General features: G+C 46.7%; 2 protein-coding genes across 6 annotated transcripts in view; one reads left to right on the plus strand and one right to left on the minus strand.

The window, feature by feature from the left end:
* The window catches only part of DOCK1 (dedicator of cytokinesis 1), a 522,558-nt gene that overhangs the window by 227,112 nt on the left and 267,743 nt on the right, over positions 1-27,703 (plus strand). The window lies entirely within an intron of this gene.
* INSYN2A (inhibitory synaptic factor 2A) overlaps positions 1-27,703 on the minus strand; it is a 63,085-nt gene that overhangs the window by 21,680 nt on the left and 13,702 nt on the right. The window contains exon 2 of one of the 2 annotated variants that reach the window (XM_004265715.3): positions 16,555-17,734. In XM_004265715.3, coding sequence (XP_004265763.1) covers positions 16,555-17,729 — 1,175 coding nt within the window. In that variant the 5' untranslated portion in view covers positions 17,730-17,734. Of the gene's footprint in view, positions 1-15,721; positions 17,735-27,703 lie in introns of those variants that run through there. The other variant, XM_033420740.2, reaches the window with a different exon arrangement.

The following is a 27,703-nucleotide window of genomic DNA, read 5'->3' on the forward strand; positions in this document are numbered from 1 at the left end:
TTAGTAGAGGTCTTAAACTGTGTAACGCATTGTGCTTATTGCTTTGATAGTCCATCTAATTGTCCTTGGGGCTTACAAGATGTAGGGTTTGGCTTCGCTGATGATTTTATGGTCACATTAATAATTGTGTTGCAGAATCTGAATAAATGTGTTCTCCAAATACAGACAAAACAGGTAAGTCCTTTCTACAGGACACACAAAGTGCCATTATGGAATGTCCCTAATTTCCCTTCACTTGGAAGCAAGTCATAAAACCCATACTTGGAATGATTATCTTTCTGGATTGCCATTGCCAAAAAGAGAAGCAATCCAAAAACTCTGAACTGCTGGAGCAGATGCTTCTCCAGTGACAGTAGAGCTAGAGGTCTTTTGTGATTAGAAATTTGGAGAAGAGAGAGCTTAGATTATTGATGTCAAAGCCACAGAGGGAGAACATCTTGGTCCAAAATTTTCTGTCTTGCACATTAATTGCTACCTTTATAAAACTCTCATCTCTTTTGTTTTGGGGAACCTATACCTTATATAGGTTTATAACCCCACGCCTGTCACAATGCCTGGTACACGCTGGGTGTTTGGTTAATATTAATTTATTAACCAAATAATACAGTCAGTCTCTGTGTTCTCATATTGAAGTCCAGTAACAGACAAATCTAATGAAAAACATTCTGAGTGCAAAAAGCATATGAAAAATATAAATTATGAAAAGTTCTGATTCTCACTTTCTAGTGTGAACCTCCTTGCATCCCAGTGACAGGCATGCTCACTGCAAACATGGATTTTTTAATGCACTGATCTTTGCAGCACTTGCCGTTTATCATCTCACTACAGTGAATTGCCATTTGTCAATGTTCTGGACTCAACAGCGTATATTACTGTGGTGGGGGGAGGTGGGGGAGTGGAAAGCATAACATTCAGCACCAAGGACAGCGCCAAGAGTCCAAGGTGTTTTTCCTGTTCCATTGACCCTCTTGACTCCCATCCCCCCAGATCACGGTTCTAACCCAGGGACCATTTCTGGGATCCTGACCCTCTCCTTCCTTGATGCCCTTTGGACACTCATTGGTCAGGGTGGGCTTTATTGAAAGGTAAAGGAGACTAGACTTCAGTTATGAAATTAATAGTTATGTAAAGAGGATGGACTTTGTGGAAAGCACATGGAGGGGTTGTTGTTCTTGATTTGTTAAAGCAGAAGGTTTTGCTCAAGCTAATTTTACAAGGTAGTTTTGGTGGAGTCCGGTATGAGAGTCATTTCCACCTCCGCTTTGTAGTGAAACAGATTTCTTCAGAAGACCTTGCTGTACTTTAAAGAAAGTAAAATGAGTGTCCTTTGTCGAAGACAGCATGGAACTCTAGTTGGGGCACCCCCATTCAAAGAAAACATCAGATCCTCCTTTCTTAGTGGCCTAGAATTTTCAAGTTTAACTCAGAATGTGGTTCACCAGTTTCTCTAGCTACCTTTGGCTTCTGAGGCCATCTGCTCCAATTCTTTAGTTGTCATTATCAAAAAATCCTGAAGGTAAAAATATACTTTTGTCCACTTGTATAAAATAGACAGCATTGGTGACAATTTTGGGTCTGCAAGTCTTCAGTTAGTCCTGTTGCAGATCAGCAACAAAAGAGGCAATGACAGATGGGATTTAAAAAACAGAAACGAAGGGAAGGCAAAGGGCAGAGCTCGTGTGGCGGTTCTTGTCACAAAGCCTTAGGAATGATCAGCGAAGGAGGATGTCTGCCAGCTTCAGCCTGAGCTGGACCACAGGTGTGTCCCGGGAGGCAGGGATGGAGAGCCGGGGACAGGGGGGACAAGGCGGCATCTGCTTTTTCATGAATGCATCACAGGGAGATCTAAGGTAGCAGGGCCCTGGGTGGTAGGAGAGGGCGCTGCAAAATATCACAGAAAGGTCACCGGAAGCTTTCTTCCTGGCTCCACGTCCAAGTGGCTCAGTGTCTCTGAGACCTTGAAGATGGGGCCTGAGAGTGGAGACTGACAACTCTGTGTCTCCAGTCCAGCCCCAGCAGAGAAAAATTGTTTGGTGGAAAGGTCAGGAAGGGGAAAAAATGTCTCTTACTGTGCCTGCTCTCAAAAGCAAGGTCTGACAAAGTTATAAGCAGCTCAGAGAAGAATGGTTGGCAAGTGGAAATAATTCTATGGTATTGAATTGTAATCACTGGTACTAGATTACTGGATTGGCTTTAATGTGCTGTTTCTCCTGCCACATCTCACAACACTGTTTTCGCCAGAAGATCTTTAATTGCCCGTGGAAAAATCTCTTCTCACATTCCCTGGGGAACTGTGAATGGAGTGTTTGGTTTTAGATTTCAGAAAAGCATTCTCCTCTCAGCTAGCATCACCAGTGTGTAAGCATGCACCTGGAGGGGCCCCTCCTCCACTTCCACTTTGGGACATAGAGCAGGGCGCATGGCACAGGACGCACGGCACAGGACGCACAGCGCAAGTGACCCCATTGCTAATTTGTGGGTCTTGTAAATGACATGGTGATTTTCAGCAAGTTTAGAGCTCTTAGCATGTAAGCAAAAGACGTGTTTGGGTAATGTGCAAATCAGGGCGTGATCCTTTAATTGGGGTCTTCAGAACACTCGTTATATAAGGTGTTGAGTCACTTTGAATTAACTCAAAGGTATGTGTTAGGCCCTCTGCTCAGACGTTGTTTGCTGCAACAAAGAAAATGGCACGGTCTCTGCTCCCAGTGATCATTTTATGCCGTTGTTCAATTTATTCTCCTAATTTTGATCTCTCTTGTTCTTTCAGCCTTCTCACTTCATCTTCTCACTTTTTTTTTTTTCCTGTCCGCGTTCTAGGCCAGGTTTGTGCTCCAGCTGTGCCTTCTTGATAACTGAGCCATCATTTATGGCAGCATCTTAAAGGGCTTTTCTACTTAATAGTCTCAAAATGACATTAATTAGAGGCATAAAGTGATACCACTACTTTTTTTTTTTTTTTTTTTTTTTGCAGTACGCGGGCCTCTCACCGCTGTGGCCTCTCCTGTTGCGGAGCACAGGCTCCGGACGCACAGGCTCAGTGGCCATTGCTCACGGGCCCAGCCGCTCCACGGCATGTGGGATCCTCCCGGACCGGGGCACGAACCCGCGTCCCCTGCATCGGCAGGCGGACTCTTAACCACTGCGCCACCAGGGAAGCCCGATACCACTACTATTGTTAGGGGAAATTAAATTTCAAAACTAGTCAAACTCAGCTGTTTTCAGTGACCGTCTCCTATGTTTTAAGCCCACCTCTGGCAGTAGTTTTGGCTTGTTCCTAAGTCTAATTTCTCACTAGGAATTTGCCAGATTATGCCCTGCAACTGTAGTTTAGTTCCTACTATATCAGCTGTTTAGTGGCTAAAGTGAATGTAGACTTTCCCCATATAACCGTGGAACCTCAACTGTATCTGTTTTATTAACTTGAGCTATTGAATGCCAGGATTTGGGGGACATCCAATTTAAGTTCGTTAAAAAAATATGACGCCAGTTTTCTTAACAAACGCCAAGAACACCCATTGGTCAATAAAAGGCAGTACTGGCTTTCACTGGTGATGGTCTGACCAGGTCCCTTTTTCCCAGTAGCTGAGGGGAGTCGTTTTGTAGCCAGTGGCAGACCTGCTATGTTAGGCTGGGCAATTCTTTGTTCATTAGTGGCCTGGAATCCCCAAGCTGACAAAGCAGTGTGTTTGTTTTAAAAACTGAGGTTGCAGTTTGAAGAACACAGACCAACACTGACCCCAGATCTTTTCACCACCCCTGCTTTCCCCTGCCTTAGGGATGTCCAAGTGGGCTGGCTGTTGTGAAGCCTTTTTAGAATTCTGCACCGTCACTTGCTCTTCAGGTGCCCTTTGGCCAGCTCTCAATGACTTCCTCCACCAGCACTCCCAGCATTTGGTATCGTCATGGCGTGCTTTGCCTTTTTCTTTGTTTGCCCAGCCAACATCTGGCTTGCTGGTCACAGGAGAGGTGGAAAGGCTTTGGATGCATGGAATGATGAATGAAAGAGCAAAAGAAAAATAAAGTTATTTGGGAAGGTAACTTTGTCTCAGTCGATCCATGAGGGTTGGTTTGATCTCTGTTTCAGTGGAATTTGACAGCTCCTGACATTTAAAGAAAGCTTTAAATGACTCACTTCCATGTTTTCTGTTTATTGCCCTGACTATGGTAGAGCAGTGCCTGCACTAGTTTCTTGGTTATAATCGCTGCATTGTTTGTATTTAGAGAATTTTAGCCAGCAAGCATTTATTCTAGGACCCTGGTTTCTCTCTTCTCCTGCTCTTTTGCCTGTAGATGTGAGGTCAGGCAGTAAGGCCATTCTCATTAACTACTGGTTTCCTCTGTTTTTAGTTTCATCTTCTGGACTTCTTTTTGGAGGAAAGAGCTCTCATTGAGATTGAAGGACATCAAAGACTTCTTTCCACACACACTCATGCGATCCTCCTGAATTTGAATGTGTATGTTCCAGATGTCACTTGCATAAAATAAGAGTTGTTCTGGTTGGAACCTTTAAGGGAGATCCATTTTTGGAGTCCTGTGTTAGAAGAAATAATCGCTCTACAAACTTGACTGTTAGATTTCACAGCATTCTCTGTTGAGTCTCAGTACAGCTGAAGAAACTTGAGGGCTAGCCTGGGAACTCCAACACCATCTATGATTTTGGCTTGTTGGAAATCGTGCAGAGGTCCAAACAGGTTACTTAGAAGTGATGTTTTAGAGCACAGCCCAATCATAGCTTGAGCTGGATCTTTCTTCTTCCCATTAGTGCTACCCTTACTTAATTTTTTCCACTAGAGGGTGAAGTTCTCAAAATTGTCCATGTACCATTCTCCCAGAGCCAAGAATTGAGATGTGGACCCTTGAAGAACGAGCTCTCTATGTAACCCCGTGTGAGCTGATTAAACACATCAGGATGGTTTTCAGTAATCCTAGTTATTTCTGTGTAGTGCTCTGATTATAGACTTTCAAGCACTTTGCTATAGATTAGCCAAAGTAACCAACTGGCTTTCACTGTGTTCGCGTGTTCCATCCATGGGATGGTTCTTGTTCGCCAGCTCTGTGCGCGGCCCTTTGCTGGGGAGCAGTTGCTTGGATGAATAAAACACAGACCTTGCCCTCATGACACTTAAAATCTAGAGGACATTTGTTTCCAAGATGAAGGAATTGCTTCTAAGTTAACGGAGTAAGTTGTGTAACTTTAAAAAGTAGCACTCCTTCCGTGGGGCGGTTTCTGTGCTCATTCACACCAGCATCCTTGGTCTGGACCAGCTCCTCTGTTCCCTCATAGGCTGCCCAGCATGGCTTCTCGCAAATTCCCAGCACCCTGTTGTGGCTCTTTTCCAGATCATTCCATAGCTAATGCTGATGATGTCCAGTAGAGGTGTCTTTCTCCTGTGTGGCTGAGAGCACACTGGTGGCCGTGGACACCGCTTCAGCCATCTCCCCGATCCCAGCACGTAGTCTGGTACCTTCTGGAGAGCAGGGCTGGAGCTGTGCTTCGTAAACGCTAGCTTCTGTCGTGACTGATAGAAAGTCAGTACCTGCCTCTCTTCTCTGCTTTAAACTTACCACCGTGGAACATGCCATAAATTTGAGTTATGATTTTGCTTTTTAGTCTGTCTCTTCTGCTAGAATGTCAGCACCCCGAGGGCAGAGATTTTGTCTGTTTATTCCCTGATGGACGTTTAGTGCTCACATTGGGGTCTGAAGTGTAGCGAGTACTCAAGAAATAGTTTTGAATAATGAACGAGTGAGTGAACGAGTGAATGAATGAATGAAGAATCTGCCTGAGTGTTCTGCTGGATTAACTGATACCCACCCACAGGTGGTCAGTTCTGTGATGTTCCCAGCTGGATCAGGTGAAAACATCTGTCTAAAAGTATTACCCTGGTACCATCTTAAATCTCCCCACACAAGTGGGAAGGGTCAGTCATCCTCTGCTTCCCACACCCAGTTATTAAAATAAATGGCTTAGTCTGTGCCTAAACCAGCTCCCTCCTCACCCCAGGAAACGTCATTTCTTTATCCCAGAAGGAATCCTGGTGAACACATTTCAGTGGCAAACACCATATATAATGAACTTGGTGGCTTTCTTTAGACGCTGTTGACAAATTAACTTTTATTAGCCCAGCCCCCCAACAAATGCGGTGACTCTGTTATTCTGGGGAGGCTCTGGTCGTTAGGGAAGCTTTTAATGCTTGTTTTCATTACAAAGAATTAAAGGGAAACTATAACGGTGGTGAGTGGTGCAGCATGGCCGCCAGCATGGGGAGTCGAGGCCATGCAGCGTCTCGTCCCCCGGGGCTGGCAGCAGCTACCTGCCTCTCCTCCAGCAATGGTGTCTCATCGTCTGTGCCTCTCCCTGGGCCCTGCCCCGGCTCTCTCCTTCCTTGCCTTTACACAGAGCCATGCATGATAAAGAAGAGGGACTGTCTTCTTATTATTGCACAGTCATTATTACTCCTATCAGAAATACGTGGAGATTTGAACAGAGACAGACACGGAGATGAACACTATTGTTAGGGCAGGACTTTTTTTTTTTTTTTTGTGGTACGCGGGCCTCTCACTGCTGTGGCCTCTCCCATTGTGGAGCACAGGCTTCGGACACGCAGGCTCAGTGGCCATGGCTCACGGGCCCAGCCACTCCGCAGCATGTGGGATCTTCCCGGACCAGGGCACGAACCCGTGTCCCCTGCATCGGCAGGCGGACTCTCAATTACTGCGCCACCAGGGAAGCCCCAGGGCAGGACTTTTTCTTTAGTGTTTTCTAATCCTATTTCCATAATATAAAACCATCATATGTAAAAATAGGGGCAGATATTGATTATTATTTGGCATGTAGAACTGCCCGGTTATATTACAGATAGGGCAGAGCTTCCAGTTTCCTTCATATATTCCTGAAATCAAGGAGATGCTAAGTTGCAAAGTGATGACGATAATGACAAAAAAGACACAGGCCCCAGAGGGCACCAGGAGTAGCTATTAATAAAGGAAACAACTTTTTAGGGCTGAGCTGAAGCTGAGTTGATTAACTTGTTTCCTGAAGGAGACATAAAGCTAAAGCTGTAGTTTATTGAAAATTAATGAAAATGAATTTTGGTGGCATTGCTACCAAACTAGAAGGAAAATAGGAATGTGAGTATACTGTGTGAAAACGAATCTTCTTCTGGGCTGCCACTTCCTTCAGCTGTAGTATTGCCACTTACCATCTTACAGAGGTTTTAATTTGAAAGCATTAATGCTGTGCGTTGGGCAGTGGTTCCGATGGTAAATAACCAATTATACCTTTGATGTATAATTTCTTTTGATGTATTTTTCATAGAGCACGTTAGTTCACAGTTTTAAATCAGACTTCCTCTCTGTGAAGCTTCTGTGCTCTGTTTCAGAAGCTTGACATTGCACTCGTTTTTTAAACAAATGCTTCAGAGCTCTTGTAGCTGAAGATGAAAATCTTCAAATTTTGGTGTCAGCAAGTATAAAATTCTTGATGTCCAATTATGAGACTTTTATCTGGGGAGCCAGTCCAGTGCTGTAACCAATGAGATACTGACAAAAAAACTGACTCCATTTTGGGTCAAAATAGGCCCAGTTTTACACCTTCTTTACATAGAGGAACTCATTTTTCATAATTGTCCGTTCAGATCTGGCTTTTAAAACACAAGTTTGCTTGTTTTTATGGTGCATTAAAAACTTCGCTTCAGCGTTTGCTCCCATGAATGTGGACATACATTTGATTAAGGTAGAGCCCGGGTGGCGCTTGGTGGTCGCTGGACGAGCCACTTAGGTGACAGGCGGTACGTGAAAGCTTTGAAGTGGTTTCCCCGGGAAGGTTGCTCATGGACGGCTGCTGGTCCCTGGACTTCCATATCAGCGGCTTTGATTTCTCTGAAACTGCCTCACAGAGGGGATTCCTCTTACTGATTAGGAATCCTTAAAAACATAATTTATTACTGGGACCCCTTCCAAGGTGCTTTCTGCTCCCTCCAGCGCTAAAAGGGTGCTTTCTCCAGAACATAAATTCACGGACCTTTACCAGGTCCGGGTGCGGGAGCCTCTTGATCCCATCCAGTAAAAGGAAGAACCCAGAATTGGCAGGAGCAGCAAAAGTGTCTGCTTTGCAAATCTGCGCAGACATCTAGGTCTCCCATTTTCAGAGGAGGGAGAGGATACTGCTGGGGCCTGATGGGTCTAGATGTGAGTTTTGTCTTTACTATTTCTCACCAGTCTTGACCTTGGGGATGTTACTTAATATATCTAAGCTTTAGTTTCCCGGTGGAAGCATATTCCTACCTTACAGTGTTATTTGGGGATTAAATGAGACAATGCAGGATGGCCACCATATTGTAGGTGCTCAGAATGGATGAGCTCTGTTGGTGCTCTGCCCAGAGACACACACTTCACCGGAACTCTGCCCCAGAGCCAATGGGAAATAGAGCTCAAACCAGTTTTTGCGTAGCTTAGCAGAAGTTGCATGGGGTTTCAAAAAGAAAAAAAAGTATTTGAAAAGTAGAGCTTGCATTTCATTTCTCTCTTTTTTTAAACCCGAGTTCTGGGACACAAATCCATAAACTCCATAAACGTTCATGCCAAGCCTTGAAGTGCTCATTTTATCTACGAATGGGGCGTCTGAATTGCCTCGTGGCTCAGTAGTGAGGCTTTTATTCACCTACCAACTTAAAAGGCTGGGGAGGTATTTGAAATCTTCTTTTGGCATTCTGCACAGGAAGATTATTTAAATTACATTTTCAAGTATGTGTGATACCTACATGAAGCCCAAAGCAAGAATTTGGAACCCGTTTTATATTCTCATAAATATATGTGCCTCATTTTTCATATTAAGGACGGAAAGGCTTATTATTGCCTAAAAACTTAAAAATAGTATTTACAACGTTAGATACATTTAAGCTATAGGAAAGACCCAGTGCAGCCCTGTGTATTAAATGAAGAAGATGCTGGAAGAGAATATCATGTATGCTTCTATTTCAAAATCATAAAACACGGTAACTTGTACTTGTACTTTAGAACTTGAATATTTTATCAAATATATAAAAGCCATTAGTTATAAAAGAAAAAGAAAAAAAGGGGGGTTCCCTGAAGACTATTCAAAGGATTGCAAGCTAGAAGGACAGAGGCCAGTTGCAGCACGTGTAGCAGTGGAAGAGATGAGGGGTGGCTGAGGCATCAGGAGGAGAAAGAAAACCTAACAGTGGGACCACTGTGTGCGTTTATTAACCGACATCTGCAGAAAGGGCTGTGTTGCTTTCTCTGTCTCTCTCTCAACTTCTGTATGTATTTACAGCAGTGGCTGAAATTATGAAGTTCTTGGACATCTCTGGAGGATTGGTTCTTAGATCAGAAAGGACCCTTGAGGTCCCTTGTCTCGTGTGGACTGTCCTCCTTTCATGTGGGAGCGTGGGGCTCAGAGGGGTGAAGCTAGGATGAGCTGGGAACAAAACCACGTTTCCTGACTCCACGTCAGCTGCCTTGGCCGTGACACCAAATAACCTTGCCCCGTACGCTTCTCTGAGAACAAGCACAAAGCTGGAGGTCTGCATCCTGTAATCCTCAGCCCCTCCTAATCCTTGGAAATAAACCTGCCTTTTGAGTAAAGCAAGAACGTCTCTCTGAAGGTGTTCACGCCTGCACCCTTGCATCATGCATTTTAGCACCTGGAAGGTTGCTTCTCAGTAACAAAGTAACTTGAAAGGAGTTAACTTTGCACACACACTGTGCAAAGAGAGCCTGGTCCTCGGTATTTTATTTAATCTCCCAGGGAAGCCCAGGAGGGGCAGGTGTTCTTAGGTCTCTTTCACAGAGTCAGAAGCCTCTGGAGAAAGGCACTGGAGAGGTTAATAGCCACCCCCAAGCACATGTAGGACAGACAGGGAGGGACGGGGGCAACGTGGCCAGCTCAGGACCAGTTGGCTGCAGAGCCCCGGTCATTCTCGGAAAACGGAAAAACCATGTGAACAGGAGGGAACCTCAGTCCGCTGGCTGGCACGTTTTAAAAAATGTTTTGGGTTGCAACAAATGGGCAGAGACACCAAAACTGATTTCTCAAGAACTTTAGACAACGAAGTGCTGACATTTCCATCCCTTTCCAATAGGGAGCATGAGAGGACAGGGGTGCGGCTGGCAGGAGGAGAACCTTTTTGTTTCCGAGCTTGACCCTGTGTGCTGCTCTCCCTTCTCGGCTCACACACCCTCTTTCCTGTGATGCGCTGTCGGGCCAGACACCCAGGAAGGCAGTGCTCACATTCCAGAGACATCCGCAAGGACGCTTGTCAAGACCTCCGAAGCTCCCACCTCCCCTCCTTGACATCTGGCCATTCCAGCTAACCCGGTGGAAACCTTTGATCTCAGTTAATTGGGTGGGTTCGGGCAAGAGTTACCCGGTCTCCTTCTAGAGGGTGCACAGCCGACCTGAGATGGGTTTGCCTAACTGTGCCTGGCTCCCCCCTGGGCTCCGGGCTGCACGCCTCCTGCTGGGACCTCTGACTCCGGGCGACTCCCTGGCTGCTGCAGTGATACTCGATTTTGCTGTAGGTTCTTTCTGCTCTGTGACTTAAACAAATTAACTTGTCCCTTTACGCTTCCTCTGTAATTGCGATGCAGTATTTATTCTGTTTGGGCATGGATAATTAGAGAAAATTTGGAGAGATTTCTCATCCCCTGACAGGTCCCCCTGAAGAGTGCCTGCTGCTCAGTGATCTGTCAATATAAGGCAGAAGGTAAAGCAAGTGTGTAATTTCTGTCCATCCAGCGTTAATGTCTAGGTGAAAGCAAGTCACATCATATAAATAGGTGTTGTGATGACCTCTTACTGCTGCTGGTGGGAGAGTGAGACCTTTTCCACATCATGTTATGTATATGCATGTAAATTACAGGTTTGTGTATAATACACACGCACATGCACACTTCCCCAGCAGAATCCTGCAGGTTTGATGGGCTGATGAACAGATAAGCGTAGGCTTGTACAGACACAGTGTCAGCGACCTGTGAACGCTTCAGAGAGGGCCTGAGTTCTTTGCCTTGTACCCTCCCCCCTCCACCTTGCCTGACACAGCGCGCAACACTTAGGAGACTCCTGGCAGAAGCCATTTGAACCTGTGAATGAACGGTACGCTCGTCTGTGGGGCAGTCACATCTGGGATTGCCCTGTGCCCATACTGTGACCTGGTTTCAGGTCGAGGAACTATGGTTACTACGCTTACAAGACCATGTCGCAGGAGCTGGCAAACCGGCCCAAGTCTGGCTAGTGCCTGTTTTTATGAAGTTTCCTAGGACCATGGCAGTACTCACTCGTACGTGTGTCGTGTACGACTGTGTTTACGATGTAGTGGCTGAACCACTTGAACAGAGACTGCACGGCCCTCAAAGCCTAAAAGAGTTACTGTCTGGCCCTTTGCAGAAAAAGTTCGCTGACATCTGCTACATTGGAAGCTGATCCTGAGGTCTTTCAGTAAAAATAGATCCTGCAGGCCTAGGTCCTTATTTCTACCTGTACGTACCACACACACACCCTCACCCATTCTGTGGCTGCCTCTGTTGTTAGTGATTAAAAGGAAAAACAAAGTTGAGCAAACGTGACTACAGGATTCCACACTGGGTTTGTCTTAGCTCGTGGCTGTCCCCAGACCTTGATTCCTATCGCCTTTGCCTGCAGAGCCCCTGAGACTGTGCCCTCAAAGGGCCCCTGACCTCAGGGCGCTTCCCCTGGCTAGTTCTTCCCTTTCCTGTCGCTGTGTGACTTGGACTTGGGAGAACGGGACATCCCCCCGTGGAGAAACCCGTTTCTCAGTGAGGTTGAATAGGACCCCATGGCCGGGAGATTGAATCACTGGATTTATAACGCTCACTGCAAGCTACGAGGCTCCTCGGGCTGGTTGGTTACTTAGGATTTTCGTGTCTTATGTGATGGCCTCACACTTGCTCTGACTCAGTACAAAGCCCCCGGAGCTTCATGATTTCCTGTCTACCTGCTGGTCACATTTAAGGGCCAGGAGTGGCCTGGGTTTAGCTGCTCCTTCCTCCTTCCCACACACCCAAGCCTGCAGGTAGCACTTGGCTGATACTGGGAGAGACCCGACCAGTGAAAGAACCTTTCTCACCCTGGGCAATGGCAGGTCCTGCCCTCTCGCTTAATGGGTGGAGTAAAGCTTCTCATGTCATCTGTAGGTCTTCTCTGAAGAACTGAGGGTCGCTGGGTTGTCATCAGCTAGTGAACCCCTCGAGACACCTCACATGTGGGGCTGCCAGCACCTTAGAAGTAAGCAGCCGTCTCCCTGCCGAGGTGGCCGGTAAGGGTGCAGCCCCTGAGCTGAGTGCTGCAGCCCCACAGCCTTCGGTCGGAGGGTCACCTGCCCAGCAACCCACAGCTGCTCTGGGGAATTACGACTGTTAACAAGAATTGGTTGGGTTTCTAAACTCAGTGCCCCGTTTGCCCGGTCTCAGCCTTCAGCGATTACATTTGTGGCTCGTTTAGATATCCTGTGTCACCCTGAACTTCCTGGGAAGAGACAAGAATAACGCTGAGAGCTTTGAAATAAGCAGGATCATTCTTGGCATTCACGCAAACAGAGGGATCAAAGGCTGCCTGAATTGTTTAAAGTGAGCGGTTTTAGTGAATTGCCCAGATGTTTTACAAGGGACTAAGAATAAGAAGGCATGTTCCTGAACACTTTGTGCACATCCACTCGCTTAAAGAATGCCTCCCGCTGAAATGCTCATATTAGGATAGGTCCTTTTTCAGTGCCCGCTGTGTGTCGGTTATTGCTGAGACCTTTGTGGACAGCATTGTTAAGCTTCTAGCATCCCTGTTTAATAGAAGATGAAACTGAAGCTCGCTGAGATTAAGTAACTTGCCTAAACTGAAAACTTTCTCTGCTGAGGCCTTTCGGGAATCTATATAAGCAAACGAGAGTAAAGAAAGAGTCTCTTCTGAAAAATAATTTGGAAGCTACTGAAAATGGTCCTGGTTGGTGACACAGAAATTTCTACGCACAGAGTAAGAACTATTGCAAGAACTTGCCTGGCAGACTTGGTAATGCATAAACAAACTCAACAATGAAAAGAAGTTCTATTCAAGTTATACATTCAATGTAATTTGCCCATGGCCATGCTAGCCAAGTTCAACGAGCACTGTCTTCCTTTGGTCTGCGCTAGAGCACGCCTGAGGCCTCGCCAGCCCTGGCTCAAGCCTGCAGTGCAGTGGGGATCTGGGGGCAAAATGTGTCACTTGGTTTCAAAGTCGTGAGCTCTTAGATTGATTTCTAAGTCAAGTGCACACGGAATTCCTTCCCTCACTGAGACTCCTGGTCTCAGTTAATTTCTATACAAAGGCCCTTGCAAGCTAATTTGGGGGTGAAGGGTGAGGAGAGAAGTGGATTGTACACAGGTTCTGAGCATTCTTCACAGGTGATGACGTGGAGTGTTTTCCAGTTATTTTAATGTGGTCATGAAATTCCTTGTCATGTTACATAATGACTATAATGATAATCTGCGTAACGTAGAGTGAGCTTTCCTATTTTCTACCGTGAGATGCAACGATAGGATAACATTTCCTGGCTTAGATTGAGCGCATAAAATAAGTCGTGTGAATTCCTCCTTTAAAGTGACTGTCCTGGTGCATGTCCTTCAGGGGATTGGTCCAGTGCTCAGAGCAGCCGAAGGTTACATTTTCGGGATTTAATGAGCTGGCTGATACTGGCCACAATAGCAGTATTTACACCGTGGAAATCGGCAAATGCTACTCCCCCTTCTTTGAGAGCCAGTTGTTAAAAATGTACCAGCAGACTCTCCCCCCTTGCTGGCCCAGACCCCTGAGAAAGGGATGGAGAAGGAGCTTTGCTTCTTATCTGCCCGCCTCCGAGGCCGCTGTCTCCTTGTCCATATTCTGACGTGGAAAACAGTGGTGGGAATCTGAATTCTGGGCAAATCAATGACCCTGGGCAGTTGAGCAAGAGAGGTCACCTTCAAGGTGGCTTTGGGATTTGAAACCACTTGACTCACTGTTAGCCGGAGAGCTCAGGGAGGGAGGTGGAAATGCAGATTATTAGGAACAGATGTGGGGGTTCACCTGGCTATGGTCCTGCTTTTCTACCGTGAACTTGGCCTGTGCAGACAACTGACCTAGAGATTGATTTCTAAGTCAAGTCATCCTTTGCCTTGATCGAAGGTGCCCACTCCTCAAATGGTTAGGAGCCAGGCACTGTCCCTTGTTTTGGGGATACTGGGGCGAAGGCCTTTTTGTGATGATGGCAGTGTCCTCTGTCTTGTGTAGGAGTCAGTCTCCACAGGTGGCTCTTGGGCACCTGTGATGTTTCCGATGTGATTAAAGAACGGAATTATCAATTGTAATTAATTCGAGTTTGAATTTCAATAGCCACATGTGGACAAAGCAGGTCAGGGCGTGCAGGAACGGCACTTGGTGGCAGCCTGTGTACTGAGAGTGTGTGGGGTGCATCCGTCACTCTGGACTCAGACATGGGGCCACTAAGTGTTCCCCAGACCCCAACACCGCTGACCAGCAAGGCAACCCTCACGCCACCAGCAGACACCAACCCATTCAGATGCACCTGGTGCTGGGCTCCGTGCATTCAAAGGTCACTCCCTGTCTTCCTCACCCTCGGTCTGCAGGATGGGGGATGAGCTCCCACTTACAGGTGAAGCAATGAGGCACAGAGAGGTGCAGCCCTCGCCCAAGTCCTCAGAGCCAGAATTCCCACCTAGACATGTCTTAACAAACTCAAAACCACTTTGAAGACTGATGTAGTCCCAGAGAACTCAGAGGATCCCATTTAAAACAACTTTCCGGCCTGTTCTAATAGAAGGAACCTCTGTGTAGAACACAGTTCTCCTTGCATGGGGTGTTTGTTGATGTTCAACCCACGCAGGTGTTTATTTTGGGACACACCCCGGTGAGATGCACGCGACTTAGTATATGCACTTGGTTTTATACCATTTGTTGAATTTTATTTCCCATTTGGTGATGTTGGTATCTTTCTAGTTTGCTGTCTGGTTTAAGTCACTACCAGCTATATCGAAGTCAGTGATTGGTCCCTGTTTGGGCTTTTCATGTTTCCATGGGAGCAGTCTACTGATCACAGATCCCTTACAGACCCACCTTAGTGTGTTGCTTTTGGTTATGTATTTATTCAAGGCCAAATGATTGAAGTGGGATGAAAATGGAGATGTAAACCCAAAATTCTAGAAAGCCTTTGAGAACCAATTGATAATGGTAGGTTACTATTAATCTACTGTTAGATTAGTTTACGATTGGCTAGCAACTTGTTTTGCTTAATACTGTAGGCTGCAAACAATGCTGGGTCGTAGGAGGGGGTGGTTATTGAGAGTTAACTCCTTTTGTAGATGGACCACCTACACGAAGTTGGAGAAGCCAGACACCAAGGGCAACATCTGCACCAGGCACCTTGCCTCTGGGGCCAGGGCTTAAGATCATAGAGGTTGCTTCCTCCCCTTGGTTTGCAACATGCAAACACAATGTAACTCAACCACAACAATCCTGTGCAAGGGTGGTTTGCTGCCCTGACAGTGCATTTCTTGGCTTATCTTCATGCTGGCTGCCAGCTCACTTAACCCAGGGGTAGGAGCCCACGGGGTGAAGCGTGCTAATCATGTGAGGCAACAGGGCACTGCCTCAGATGCCGCCTCCAAAACATGGGCTGGTGGAATCCAGACAGCTTCATGGGGGAATGGGAAAGAGAAGGTCTGGCCGTCTAGACAAAACCAGTGAGCCATGACACTGTTTCAAGAAACACGGAAGCAGAGCAGTGCTGGCTGTTTCGTATCAGCCTAGCACACTGCCTGGCTGTCCTAGCACAATTTCAAGTACAAAAGAAGGGAAACAAAGTTCAGCGATCTGTTATCAATGGCAGACAGTCCTGGCTGTTTTCATTCTCTCTCCTGCCCATCTGTGCACACAGGGCAACTCGTGGAGAAAGGCATCTTGCTGCTAATGGTATACACATAGGATCTGTCTAAGGATGGGCATTGCTTCTGTGCGTTCCAAGTAAGAAAGAAAAATACTGTCTGTTGTATAAAATATAAAACCTCAGACAGTCCTGAATATCAATGTTATTCCAATTATTTAGCATAAGTGAGTCAGCGTTTACTTTTCAAAATGCCATCCGAATTTCTTTTCCATAATATGTTTCCTAAGAGGCAGGTAGCTTCTTATTTAGATTAGATATTCTGGACTGGCATACCTATTATACTTCATCAGTATCATAAACCTTTAGCCCTGGGAGATAAAAACGAAAGCTCCGTCAGTTCATTCAAAAAATAGGCATTAAATTCCAGGCCAGGCACAGGAATGCTAACCAGCAAGTCAGTCCTGCAGGTGAGGATGAATGAGGTCTAGCATCATAAAATAACCTGGGACTGCTTTGACCTTGCTCTGTCCTCAGACTACAGCCTGTTCTCAGAAACGCAGGCTTTAGTCTCATTAAGGATTTGGGCTTTGGGGGCTGCTGCTGGCCCCTGAGGGTGATAAGCCTGCAGAGAGCATCATAAAAAAGGCGTGAACATACATACCCTTCCCGATGGGCCTCTCCTTTCTCCAACTCCTGAATGACCCCCAAGAGCACTTTGATGGTTTCTTGGCTTGAACTGATTAAGTTCTCCATCATCTGAAGCTGTGCTTTCAGATCGACCACTTCCGCACGAGGCACGATTTGTTGGCATTCTTCACCCACGGCGAGCGCTGTCGGACAAGGCTGGTGCTCGTGCGCCGGGGGGGCCTGAGTCTGCAGGGACGCTTCACTACATTCGGGGGACAGGCACTGCGTCGGGGGCGAGCAGGCCAGGGCAGCGCCGGGCGGGGCCTGGAGCCCATTGGCCTGTGAGGCCTTCCTCTGCTCCTGGTCGGCCACGGGGCAGAGGGACCACTCGCTCGAGGGGGCGGAGTTCGACAAGGCCAGCTCGGGGGCCCTAGCGCCGGGGGCAGGTGCGTAAACGGTGGCCACCTCCGTCTTAAACACCGTCCCATGGGCTGATGCGGCGGGTTCCTCGGCGTCTGGGGTCGCCCGGTCGTGCTTTGCTTTCCCGTGCAGCTGGTAATCGGGCTCTTGGGAGGGAGGACGAGTGGAGTTCTGGAGAGGAGCATCTGGGCAGCGGTGCAGGTCGGGGGTTCTGCATGGCTCTGCGCCGTTGACCCCGGCGGGCTGGCCCAGCGCGTTCACGTGCTCATCGGAGTGGAAAACCAATGCCGCCGCCTTCTGAACCCGGTCCGCGCCCCACTGCCGGGACTCCTCCCCGGGCCCTTCCTCAGTCTTCTCTTTCGCATCAATTACAAACCCATTGTTTTGACTTTTAAAGGCATCCGCGGCTGGGATGCCTTTGAGATTCCCCTTCTTGCGGTCCAGGGGGAAAGTTTGGTAACACTTCTTAAGGTCCGGTGAGGTCTGCACACCTGTGCTCTTGGTGACGTTGGGGATGGACCTTCGAGCGGGCACGGTCATGTATTTGCGGTAGGTGGCCCTGTAGGACGCCGGCTTGTCGCCCAGCTGTCCCGAGGAGAGCTGCGTGTCCCTCTGCTCGTTCTGCGCCTCGCAGATATCCTTGAACCGCACCTGCAGGGCTTTATTACGCTTCTTAATCTGCCGGTTGGGATCCAGGGCGTATTTCATCTCCAGGGCCAGGCACGCGGCAGGCTCCACTTCACTCGCCGAGGTCGTGAGTGCGCATTTGCTGGGTTCCTTACTGACCATGGTTCCTGCAGTCGGAGACAGCAACAGACGTGTCAGTGGAACAGAAACACACACGCAAACGCAGGCAGCACAAACTTTTGGCCGGAATGACTGCTGCCTGCTCCCTAATTATTTTTAAACAGGTGAGGTCGGCTTTTATGTTAAGGAAAATCAGACAGGCGGAGAATCGCTGGCAGGCACAGTTTGAAATGCTTCTCAGATATTAGAGCTTGCTTCCTTCTCCATGTGGGATACCCTCGTTTTTCTTTTGATAGTAAGGCATGTTTCCCTATTAGACAAACCTGTTTTACTATATTCATGAAGAAACCCGACGGCGCTGCCTCTTCTGCTTTGCAAATTGCCACTTCACGCGCACATCTCCACTTCACAGGCAGATGGTTTTCCAAATGCAACTTACTTGGTTTGGGTTTTTATTACTTTTTCGAAGATGACGTGATTAATCTATTACTGGAATCCGAGAGAATTGCTATTTTTTCTTAAAGACTTCTCGGGGATTCTAGCTCCTGATCGGGTAAATGTGGAGAGCCCTCCGATGAGGAACTGAGCTAAATCTATTTATGGTAGCCACTCTGGATGCCATGGGATAGGGGGCCGTGCTGCTTTATGGGAAGAGCATAAAGGAAAACAAAATCTCTGCAGTATGGCTTGCTCCTAATGGGTTAACAGGAACCATAGAAAGGACCTGGGTTTCCCTACATCTACAAAGTCTGTGTTAGCAACTCTGTTCTTTGATTCTGTGGAGAGCGGTATTTGAAAATACTGTTTTTTTTTTTTTTTTTTAAAGAAATGATTCATTCTAAAATCAAGTTTTGTGTTTTGATCACAACCTCTGAAAATGAACACAATGGTGGTTGTTTCAGGATTTAAATCCTAAAAGAAAATACAATCACAAGGCTTTATGTTAATCATGCAAATTCATCTTGGGCTGAATTATTAAATGCAACTAAAAAGATGCAGGTGGCCAGTGACTGCTCCGGGGGAATACCAGTGGGTAGAATGCCTTCACTTTATTAGGCAGATTCACAGCTGTGTATTGCACATGGAAGAACTTTCTTGAGGGTTGAAGTGAAAGCGAGAAAATACAGTTAAGTATGCTGTTTGTGAGTTAGCATTCATTTTTTCCCCCCTGTGTTCGAGAAGAAAACAGTCAGATGGGAGGAAGCTAGGCTGTACAGGGCACTGGCGTCCAAGCAAGGTGCCCAGAGAGGCAAGGTCACTGACAGGAGCCGGTGAGAGGGGAACAAGAACAGGGTCAGGCCACCCTGTCCCTCCCAGAGCACTTCCGTGAAATGCTAGAGGCACTGCGATCACGTGGCTGCTGCTCTGGGACCCAGTGGGTGTGTGGGCCCCCAGGAGCTCTGCTGACAGAGGAGGGCCACACCTAGTACCTTCAGTGCCACACGTCCCTTTTCAAGGAGGAAACTGGGGTTCAGAGAGGTCATGATACTTAGTCATCGTCACACAGCAAGTAAGACATACTGGCAGGCTGCTGATCTACCTGACTCCCGAGTCCATGCTGTTTCTTGTCCCTCAGGTGTCCAGTGAACAGAGAGGCAGGACACTTCCCCACGTCCTGAGTCCTTACTGACTTAGGACTGCAGGCTAACGGGGGTGGTGGTTCAGAGAAGGGGAAGAGAGGAGAAGCCGGAGCCCCTGTCTGAGAGTGAGTTAATGGAACTGCCCCCCCTCGGAGTCTGGGGACTCCGTTAAGTTGACATCTCATGCCGGCATGGCACTGGCGCGGTCCAGCACTTCACTAGTGTTACTGAACGAAAGGCTTAGAGAAAATGCAGGTACTTCATCAATTCTGCCTTGAACAGTAAGCTGGGAATCATGTTAGAGGACATCAAAAATAATCCCTGCAGAGTTTGGTTTCCATCACACCGGGGTGTCCCAGCCTTGGCACTCCTGGCATTATAGGCTGGGTGATTCTTTGTTGGGCGGGCTCTCCTACACAGTATAGAATGTTTATTGGCATCTTGGCTTCTCTCCACTAGATACCAGTAGCACCTCCACCCCAAAGTGACAGCAAGAAGTGGTTCCAGACAAATGGCCCTGGTGGGGGGGGGCGGGGGCGTGGCTAACCATTCCCAGTTGAGAACCACTGCATTAGACCTGTAACCTTGGGTGGCTAGAGTGTGTCCTGAAGGTAAGGCTGGGGTGGAAAGCCACGCAAAAGACCAAGAAGGGATGGCAGTGTCCCACCTCCCAGGGGGCAGGGTGTCTGCAAAGTACCAGCTCTGATGCTCCAGTCTGGGAAGGATCCAGCTCTGTGCTGAGCCAGCACCGAGGCAAAGCCTCACTCCATTGCCGCCTGTGTGTCCTCCGACAAAAGAATTAATCCGGAACAATCACAATCCGAGGGTAGTTTGGAGAAGACAGAGAACAAGCCTTCTTTGGTCTTTGGTGCTCTACTGGGTACTGAGGATATCTGGAGACCTTTGTCATCTGAAACTCGAAAAACTAGGCAGTTTTGGAGAGAAGGAAAGGGAGAGGTACAGACTGAACTAGATTATGGGTGGTGGGGACAGAGCATGCCTGCTAAGGGCAGATAATGTATATGGTTAAGAGACACTTTCTTATTCTGTGAGGTTAAAAAGATGCACACAAGGGACCTTGTGTTGGGGAGATTATGGGGGGGGCGGTTGGGATAATAAGGAAATGAAATCTTAACCCTCACTCGATCTCATATTCATTCTTTAATGCCTTTGTTGTCCAGGTTTGTCAGAATGTATTGTGCCATCATTCTACAGAAGACCTTCATACTAGGGAAAATTTGAAAGAGAGAGCATTTTTACAAAAAGCAATTTACAGTAATTTTTCAGCCTTTTCCCTGCCACTACAGAAAAATGAGTGTCTGAATAAGTTTGTCCTACCATGCTATATTCATCCTCACGATTTGCCAAAAACTGAACTGAAGTAATTTTTTTTACATCAGTCTGCTGGTTTGGAAAGATATTCTGAGTCTTGGACCCAATCATCAAACTAATAAAACAAATCAGAAGAATTAGTTGCCAGTGGCAAAATAATAATAATAAACAATTCCTAAGCACCTCTCTGTCTCACAGGGGGTTGCAAAGTATATGAAAATCATTTCCTTATTAGTAGAAATGATGGTGCTAAATAAGATATTTTTATCAGTGTAGCTTGCTGTTGCTGAATTTGTTTTGAGTATAGTAATGCAGTCGTCCTAATTTCACTGATAGTAAAGACACCAAGGAGTTTTGCAGATGACTTATTCTGCCTTCAGATGAGTTTATGAGCTCTACTGATGACTGGATGGTATTCTCTAAAGCTTCACAATGGAGTTTTCCTGGACATTAAGAATCACTTTTATATTAAGTTGGGCACATCTTTCCAGGGTGTTCATTCACTGTTTATTGGGGGGATTGGGCTCGAAGTGATTACCATTAAGAAGATGATTTTGTATGGAAGTTCGGGAGTAGCGGAGGCAAACTATTATACATAGGATGGATAAACAACAAGGTCCTACTGCATAGCACAGGGAACTATATTCAATATCCTGTGACAAACCATAATGGAAAAGAATTATACATATGTATAACTGAGTCACTTTGCTGGACAGAAGAAATTAACACAACATTGTAAATCAACTATGCTTCAATAAAATTTAAAAAACAAATAAAAGATTGTGTCACAAAAGAAAATTGGACATTCTCTAGATGAGAGTCTGAGACAAGTGGAACTGCCTGGCACACTCGTTTTTCATCGTCCCTTCACGCATTCGTTCATGTACACGTTTCAGTGTAACCTCAACATTCAGTCCATATGTTCCCTGTTTCTGTGTCCTAACCGAATGCCAGCACTGTCCTAGGCACTTCACGTGCACCTTCTCCTTGATGCTCATGACAGCCTCACAGGGGCGGTACTACTGTTATCCTCAAGCTGCAGATCGAGAAACTGAGGCACAAGATTTTTTCGAAACCTGCTCAGAATCACACAGCCAGTGCGTCCCTTTAAGCCCCATGCATTAGGCAACTACCCCTGCCTGGGGAAATCTGTAACTGGAAGCGACCCATGATAAACCTCATAAAGAATCAAACAGCTGGAACTCACGTAAGCCATTTCCTCGGCCTGTTGCCGCAGAGTGGGTGCAGGTTATGCAGAGAACCTCCAGGTAGGTCCCAGGAACGTACCTGGTCCTAGAGCACAGACTCAACAAGGGCTGCCTTGAATTTTGGATCGAGCATGACACCAAACTGGCATTTTCAGCGATGGCTTGCCTCGGCTGTGTCACCGCAGAGAACCATGGACTCTTGGAGTTAATCTCTTGGCTCTAAAGCAGCAAGAGTTCAGAAAGTTTATTTTTCATAAGAAAATTGTGTTTTAGAATTCACTGGACTGTGCTGTCTTGAGGTGAAAACGGCAAGTCATGGTTGCGCCTGGCTAGCTCGGGGAGAGCTTGATGTCAAGGAGCTGTTTGGAATATAAATGTCTTAATTACCCTCAAATTAAATTTCATAATCAGATGTGAGTTGTAAATATATAAACCCTGTATTTTTAGATTAGTGATGGAGAGTCATCTCTGCATGCTGCTTTAAATTAATAGCTTATATAAAGATGTTCATTCCAGCTTAAAGGAGTGAAAAAATGGAAGCAACTAAACGCCTAACAATAGGTAAACGGTTAAGTAAATTATGGTGTATATTCACTCAGTGAGGCCATTAAAATGATAATTATAAAGATTATTTAGGACTTCCCTGATGGCGAAGTGGTTAAGAATCCGCCTGCCAATGCAGGGGACAAGGGTTCGAGCCCTGGTCCGGGAAGATCCCACGTGTCGCGGAGCAACTAAGCCCGTGTGCCACAACTACTGAGCCTGTGCTCTAGAGCCCGCGAGCCACAACTACTGAGCCCACGTGCCACACCTACTGAAGCCCGTGCGCCTAGAGCCCGTGCTCCACAACAAGAGAAGCCACTGCAACGAGAAGCCCGCGCACTTCAACGAAAGAGTAGCCCCCGCTCGCCGCAACTAGAGAAAGCCTGCGCACGGCAACGAAGACCCAGCACAGCCAAAAATAAATTAATTAATTAATTTAAAAAGTATTATTTAGTATCAGAAAAAAACGCTTATGAGATAATGTTAAGTGAAAGAAAGCAATCTACCAAATTGTACTGGAAGAACATGAACAAAACTGGTCATCGTTGTGGTGTTGAGATAGTGCTTTTGGGGAGGTGTATTTTCCCTTCTGTTTTCCAGTTTGGGTAGGGGGAGTTGCAGTGTCGTTATGTTGTTTGCCAATGAAAAAGACACAGGGCAAAGTTAGTCCACACCTTAGGGCAGCATGACAGGGTCAGGCCTCTGGAAAGTAGAAACACTTGGATCAAAAGAAGAAAAACCTAGAAATGATTAGATTTGGGTGCAAGCAGTCTCCCAAAGGTCATCTTTTATTGTTTTGAGGAAACCTTGGATAAAGAAAGAAAATGAATTTCAAAATCCTAACAGTGTTCGTGTGTGTGTATGTGTATCTGCAGGGTGTAGACATCTACGTACATGCCTCTGTATATAGGTGTGTGTGGACTGGCTGGGAGATCCGGGGAGCGTTTAGTAGAAGATATATCCATATGTGTGAAAACTCACTGTCGGCTGGAATTTGCCATCTGTTTTAATTAGGAATCAAGCAGTTTTGACCTATAATCTGCAGTTACCATCTGAAGGAAACTGTGGGATTTCAGCACGAGAGAGAATCTCCACTGGGTTAGTTCTGTTCTTAGTGTCTGAAGGGACCTGAGAGGTTTCCAGTCTGGCCCTGAGCTGTGATATAAATGGCATAATGCAGTTGACTGACAGTGGGGACTGGGGAATGGGACGGCCTTGCTAAGACACCTCCCAGGGTCCCATCCGTCAGTGGATACAGCAAAAAAGCAAGGCAAGCAACCCGATGAGTTTGGAAAGGGACTGCGTGACATTATTGGTTGTTCTCGTTGCTTTCCCACTGTTGAGACACCTTGGTGTTGAAGATGCTGGCTGGGATTCAAGATTAATTGGGTCAGCATTTTCTTCTGTATGTGGAGGGAATGCCTGAACATTAGGCTACTCAGAGTGGGGGAGTGGTGAAAAAGAATATCCGCTGCTTCCCGGAGGGAAAGGGAAGTGAGACGGAGCCTCACCTGTTAATGAATTCATCTGCCTTCTGAAATAGTTAACATTAAGACCTGTTTTATAGCCACTGATTGATTCTTCCAAAATGGGAGCCCTCCTCTCCTCAGGGCAAAGCTAACTGCTATAGATTTTGGACTGTGTCTTAGTTAGATTCATTATCCAGTTTAATTTCCTTTAATACACTGACATGATATTTTCCCAGACATTTCTTGCCTTCTTCAGAGGTCATTGATTAAGAGGGCTGAAATGGGGTAAAAGAGTGAATGCCGACACCCCCCTGGGATTGAGCCCTGTGGGGAGGCTTCTCCCATCTCAGCCTCCAATGCGGTGGCCCAAGTCACGCCCCACTCCCTGGATTTGTGGACTGTTGCGGTGAGGCCTCCATCATTAAGAAGTGAGGACCATCCAGTCGGAAGCAGGGCAAAGGGCACTCAGGGAGCTTCACTGCAGGCCTTGGGCAGAAGAAACAGCATGGCAGGTGGGGCCCCGGCTCATGTATATCTTTGATTTCAGAAAACCCATTTTAACCTACTGAAAACCTTTACTCAGTTACTTCAGCCGTGTAACATAAATAGATGCTCACTGGCCTGTTTCTAATGAGTGGGAACAGAGGGAGTGAACCATCCATTTTCTACGTGGATGCTTGGGTTTGGTGTTGAGGTTTTAGACGAACCAGATGATGCCCACTGGACCAGACTTTCCTCTTCATTTGTGTTTCACCGTTTACTTAGTTCTTCAACGTTCAGCTTATACTGACATTAACCTTTGTTCATCCTCTGTCCAAATAGAATCTAAATTACTAGAAATGAATTAGCAGAAGTTTATGATGGTGGCAAAAACCAACTGGAAAAAATACCTCCTCCAAATGAGATGTTACATCACTGTAAGAAATTTTATGTGACGCAGTTAGCTTTGCTAACTAACAGTGTCCAAAAAGAATTCAGTAAACCTGGTTCCAGTAGCTCCACCAGAATCACGTGTAAGATCAGACAGAGGAACTGATTTCCCAGCTCCTCTTCTGTCCCCCATCAGTATGACAATTACAGAAAATGTTAACTCTAAGGGCTTTAGTTTTGAGCATAGCTTATGAGCGCATTTAGATTACTGTAGCAAATAGCTCACCTACTCTATTCCCTGATGGTTCCAAGTAATTAAGCAACAATCAGCTGGTAGTTTGGGGCCCAACCCCAAGAGGCTGGAATTAGTAGGATGCAAATGAGGTGGCTTCCCTTTCTTAGACTGTTTATGGGAATCTCAGTCCTTTGAGAACATGTGCGTACTGGGATGGGCTTTGGGCTTGTTTTGCCTTATTGATGAACTATGGTGAATCCACACTTTTTTTTTTTTTTTTTTTTACTAAATGGCACGTTTTGACTCATGATATATCTGAAGCTAAAATTCGAACAGTAATTTCCCCAAGAAATAACTGTCAAAAGAGTATGTTTTCCCTGCTGCTTCTACCAGCTGAATCTCAGGATACCATATTGGAACACCCCGGCAGGGTTTCTGCTTGGAGGTTACCATTCACTACAATTGAAATCAATTAGAGTTGAAGATGTAATCCATCTCTCTGGCAAGGCCATGGGAGTGTCCATCTATTACCATCAAAACGGATCCCCGGTGTGTTTTTCATTTGTAGTGTCTCCCGTGTTTCCACGGTCTGGCCAAACTGTAGACTTTGCAAGGTCTTGGGTGTACTGCAGCGGTAGCAAGCCAAGAAAGAAAGGGAGAAATGAGCATTTCTTGTCATCGGCTTCTGTGTATAAGTGGATGGCAAAATGCAGAGAGACAACCGCCCAGGTCAGAGTCTTAACAAAAAGCCACAGTCAGAGTCAGGGTGTGTGGTCTTCCCACGTATGGCTCATGCTTTATCAGCTGGGGTCCAGGGTGGAAAGGTTGCTTGGTCTGAACACTTGAGTCTTTCCTTTGATTCTTGGGCTAAAAATGATGCAGGGATTATTTAATCTGAGAGGACCGAAAGGACATGAATTAAGACCCCTTTCCTTTCCTTCCACGCAGCTGAGGAACAGTGAGGGGGAACCTCAGAAGTAGTTCATTACCCTCAAGAGCGACGTCGTCAGTGTAGACCAACTTAGGCTCGGCAGGGAGAGAGTGTACACTTTCACTGAGGACAGGGAACCTGAGGGCACGTTACTAGTAGCAAGTGATAGTTCCCAACGGCAGGTGCACTAAGGGTGAACTTTCAGTGTGCAGGACCCAAAATGTCATGGTTAGGGGTGGGAGATGAAAAAGAGAAAACAAAAAGTGTCTGTGTGTCCCATACTTTAGCATCCAAATAGCTGTCACATTTTACTCCTTAACATAAATTCGACTTCTCATTGATCCTGGTGGGATTTTCTCCTCTGCCAGGCCAGTTGGTTTGTTAATTCTGTCCTTGACTAACAGCTGTTGTGAACTGTCTTCTCCGTGCGTTAACAATGTGTAGCTACTTTTAAAAACTATGAAGCTCCACCGCTCCCCCCCCACGAAAACCTCAGCAGCATCTCTGGCAGCCTGGAGGACTCTGTGCCCTCCTGGGAGGAGGGCTGGCACAAGGCAGTGGCCTGAGACCTTGGTGGTCTGTACTCAACCCAGTAACAAAGCTACTGTGCTCACCTCAGCCGAGCATGGAGCAAAGGTGTTAAATGCAGGACTGAACTTGTCTTACCGGGGGGTCAAGAGATCCCAGCCCATCCATCATAGGCTAGTGTGAGTCTCTGAGTCCTTTTATTCTGAGGGTGCCTTAACAGCTGCTGACAGTGCTTTGCCTGACTGACTCCCTAGTTTAATGCCCCCAACCCAGCAATCACCAGCTCCCACTGATTTTTGTTTTTCCTTCCTCTTGCTTCACCTATTGATTTCTTCCATTTTGTTCCCATCCTTCCCACCTTGACCTTGGTGTTTCTACATCCCCTGCCCTCAGCTCTCTACCCCTCCATCCTGCATGTCCTCTTAGCCCAGGCTTGAAGTGCAAACATCTCTCCTCTCTGTGGGTACCTACCTGAGTCCCAGTTTGGTGCTTCCAAAAAGCAATTTTTTAAGGGTCCTCTATAATCTTTCCCATCCTGCTAATCTCCCTGGACTTCTCATGGTACTCACAAACTCTGTCTGTTCAAGTTAAGTCAGTTCCTGTACTGTCTCTGGAGTACACCCTGGTCACTCCCTACTTTGTGTATTTGCTTCCGGTGGTTCATGTTCTGGGGCTGTGCCCCACCCTCCTTTTTAATGGTCCGGGTCTATCTAGCCTTGCCTTCTCTGGCTACTCCAGTCTTCATGGCTGCTTCCCCTGACTCAGTGAACGGCACCTGCACATGGAGAGTGACGTGTGCTGGGCACGCAGGGCATCGAGGAACAGTCCTCGGCAATGTGCAGCTCAGCATGGGAAAGACATTCCTCTGTGGATGGCACCAGCCCACTGTGCTCAGGACCACCCTGGCGTCAGGAAGAAGAAAGTGCGGAGAGACGGTTCCCTGGGAGTCAAGGCAGGCCTCCCCTGGGAGACATGGGAAAGCTGGCCTAAAGCCTGAGTCACTCTTCTTGATGTGCCAGTTCTCTCTTCTCACACGTATATAAGTGTTTGTAGACTAGGTTCCGCTAAGCAGCTCCTCTCTCTCGAGCTCAATCAGCCTTTGATTCTTGCTAATTAGTTTAAGAATATAATGATACACATCCCAGGATCCTCACAGCAGGGGCCTTACCCATGACATTTTAAGAAGGTGTAGAGTGGGTACTCAGTGTTACTGGCTTTCATGGAGTCTTTCTGCATAATCTGGATCCTCAGATCTGGTGAACAGACCTGGCTGTGTTCTGCAATGTGGGTAGGGATCGGGTGAGTGGAAAGGGAATGGGA

Source organism: Orcinus orca, chromosome 14 (genome assembly GCF_937001465.1).
Source record: "Orcinus orca chromosome 14, mOrcOrc1.1, whole genome shotgun sequence".
NCBI classification, from domain to species: domain Eukaryota; kingdom Metazoa; phylum Chordata; class Mammalia; order Artiodactyla; family Delphinidae; genus Orcinus; species Orcinus orca.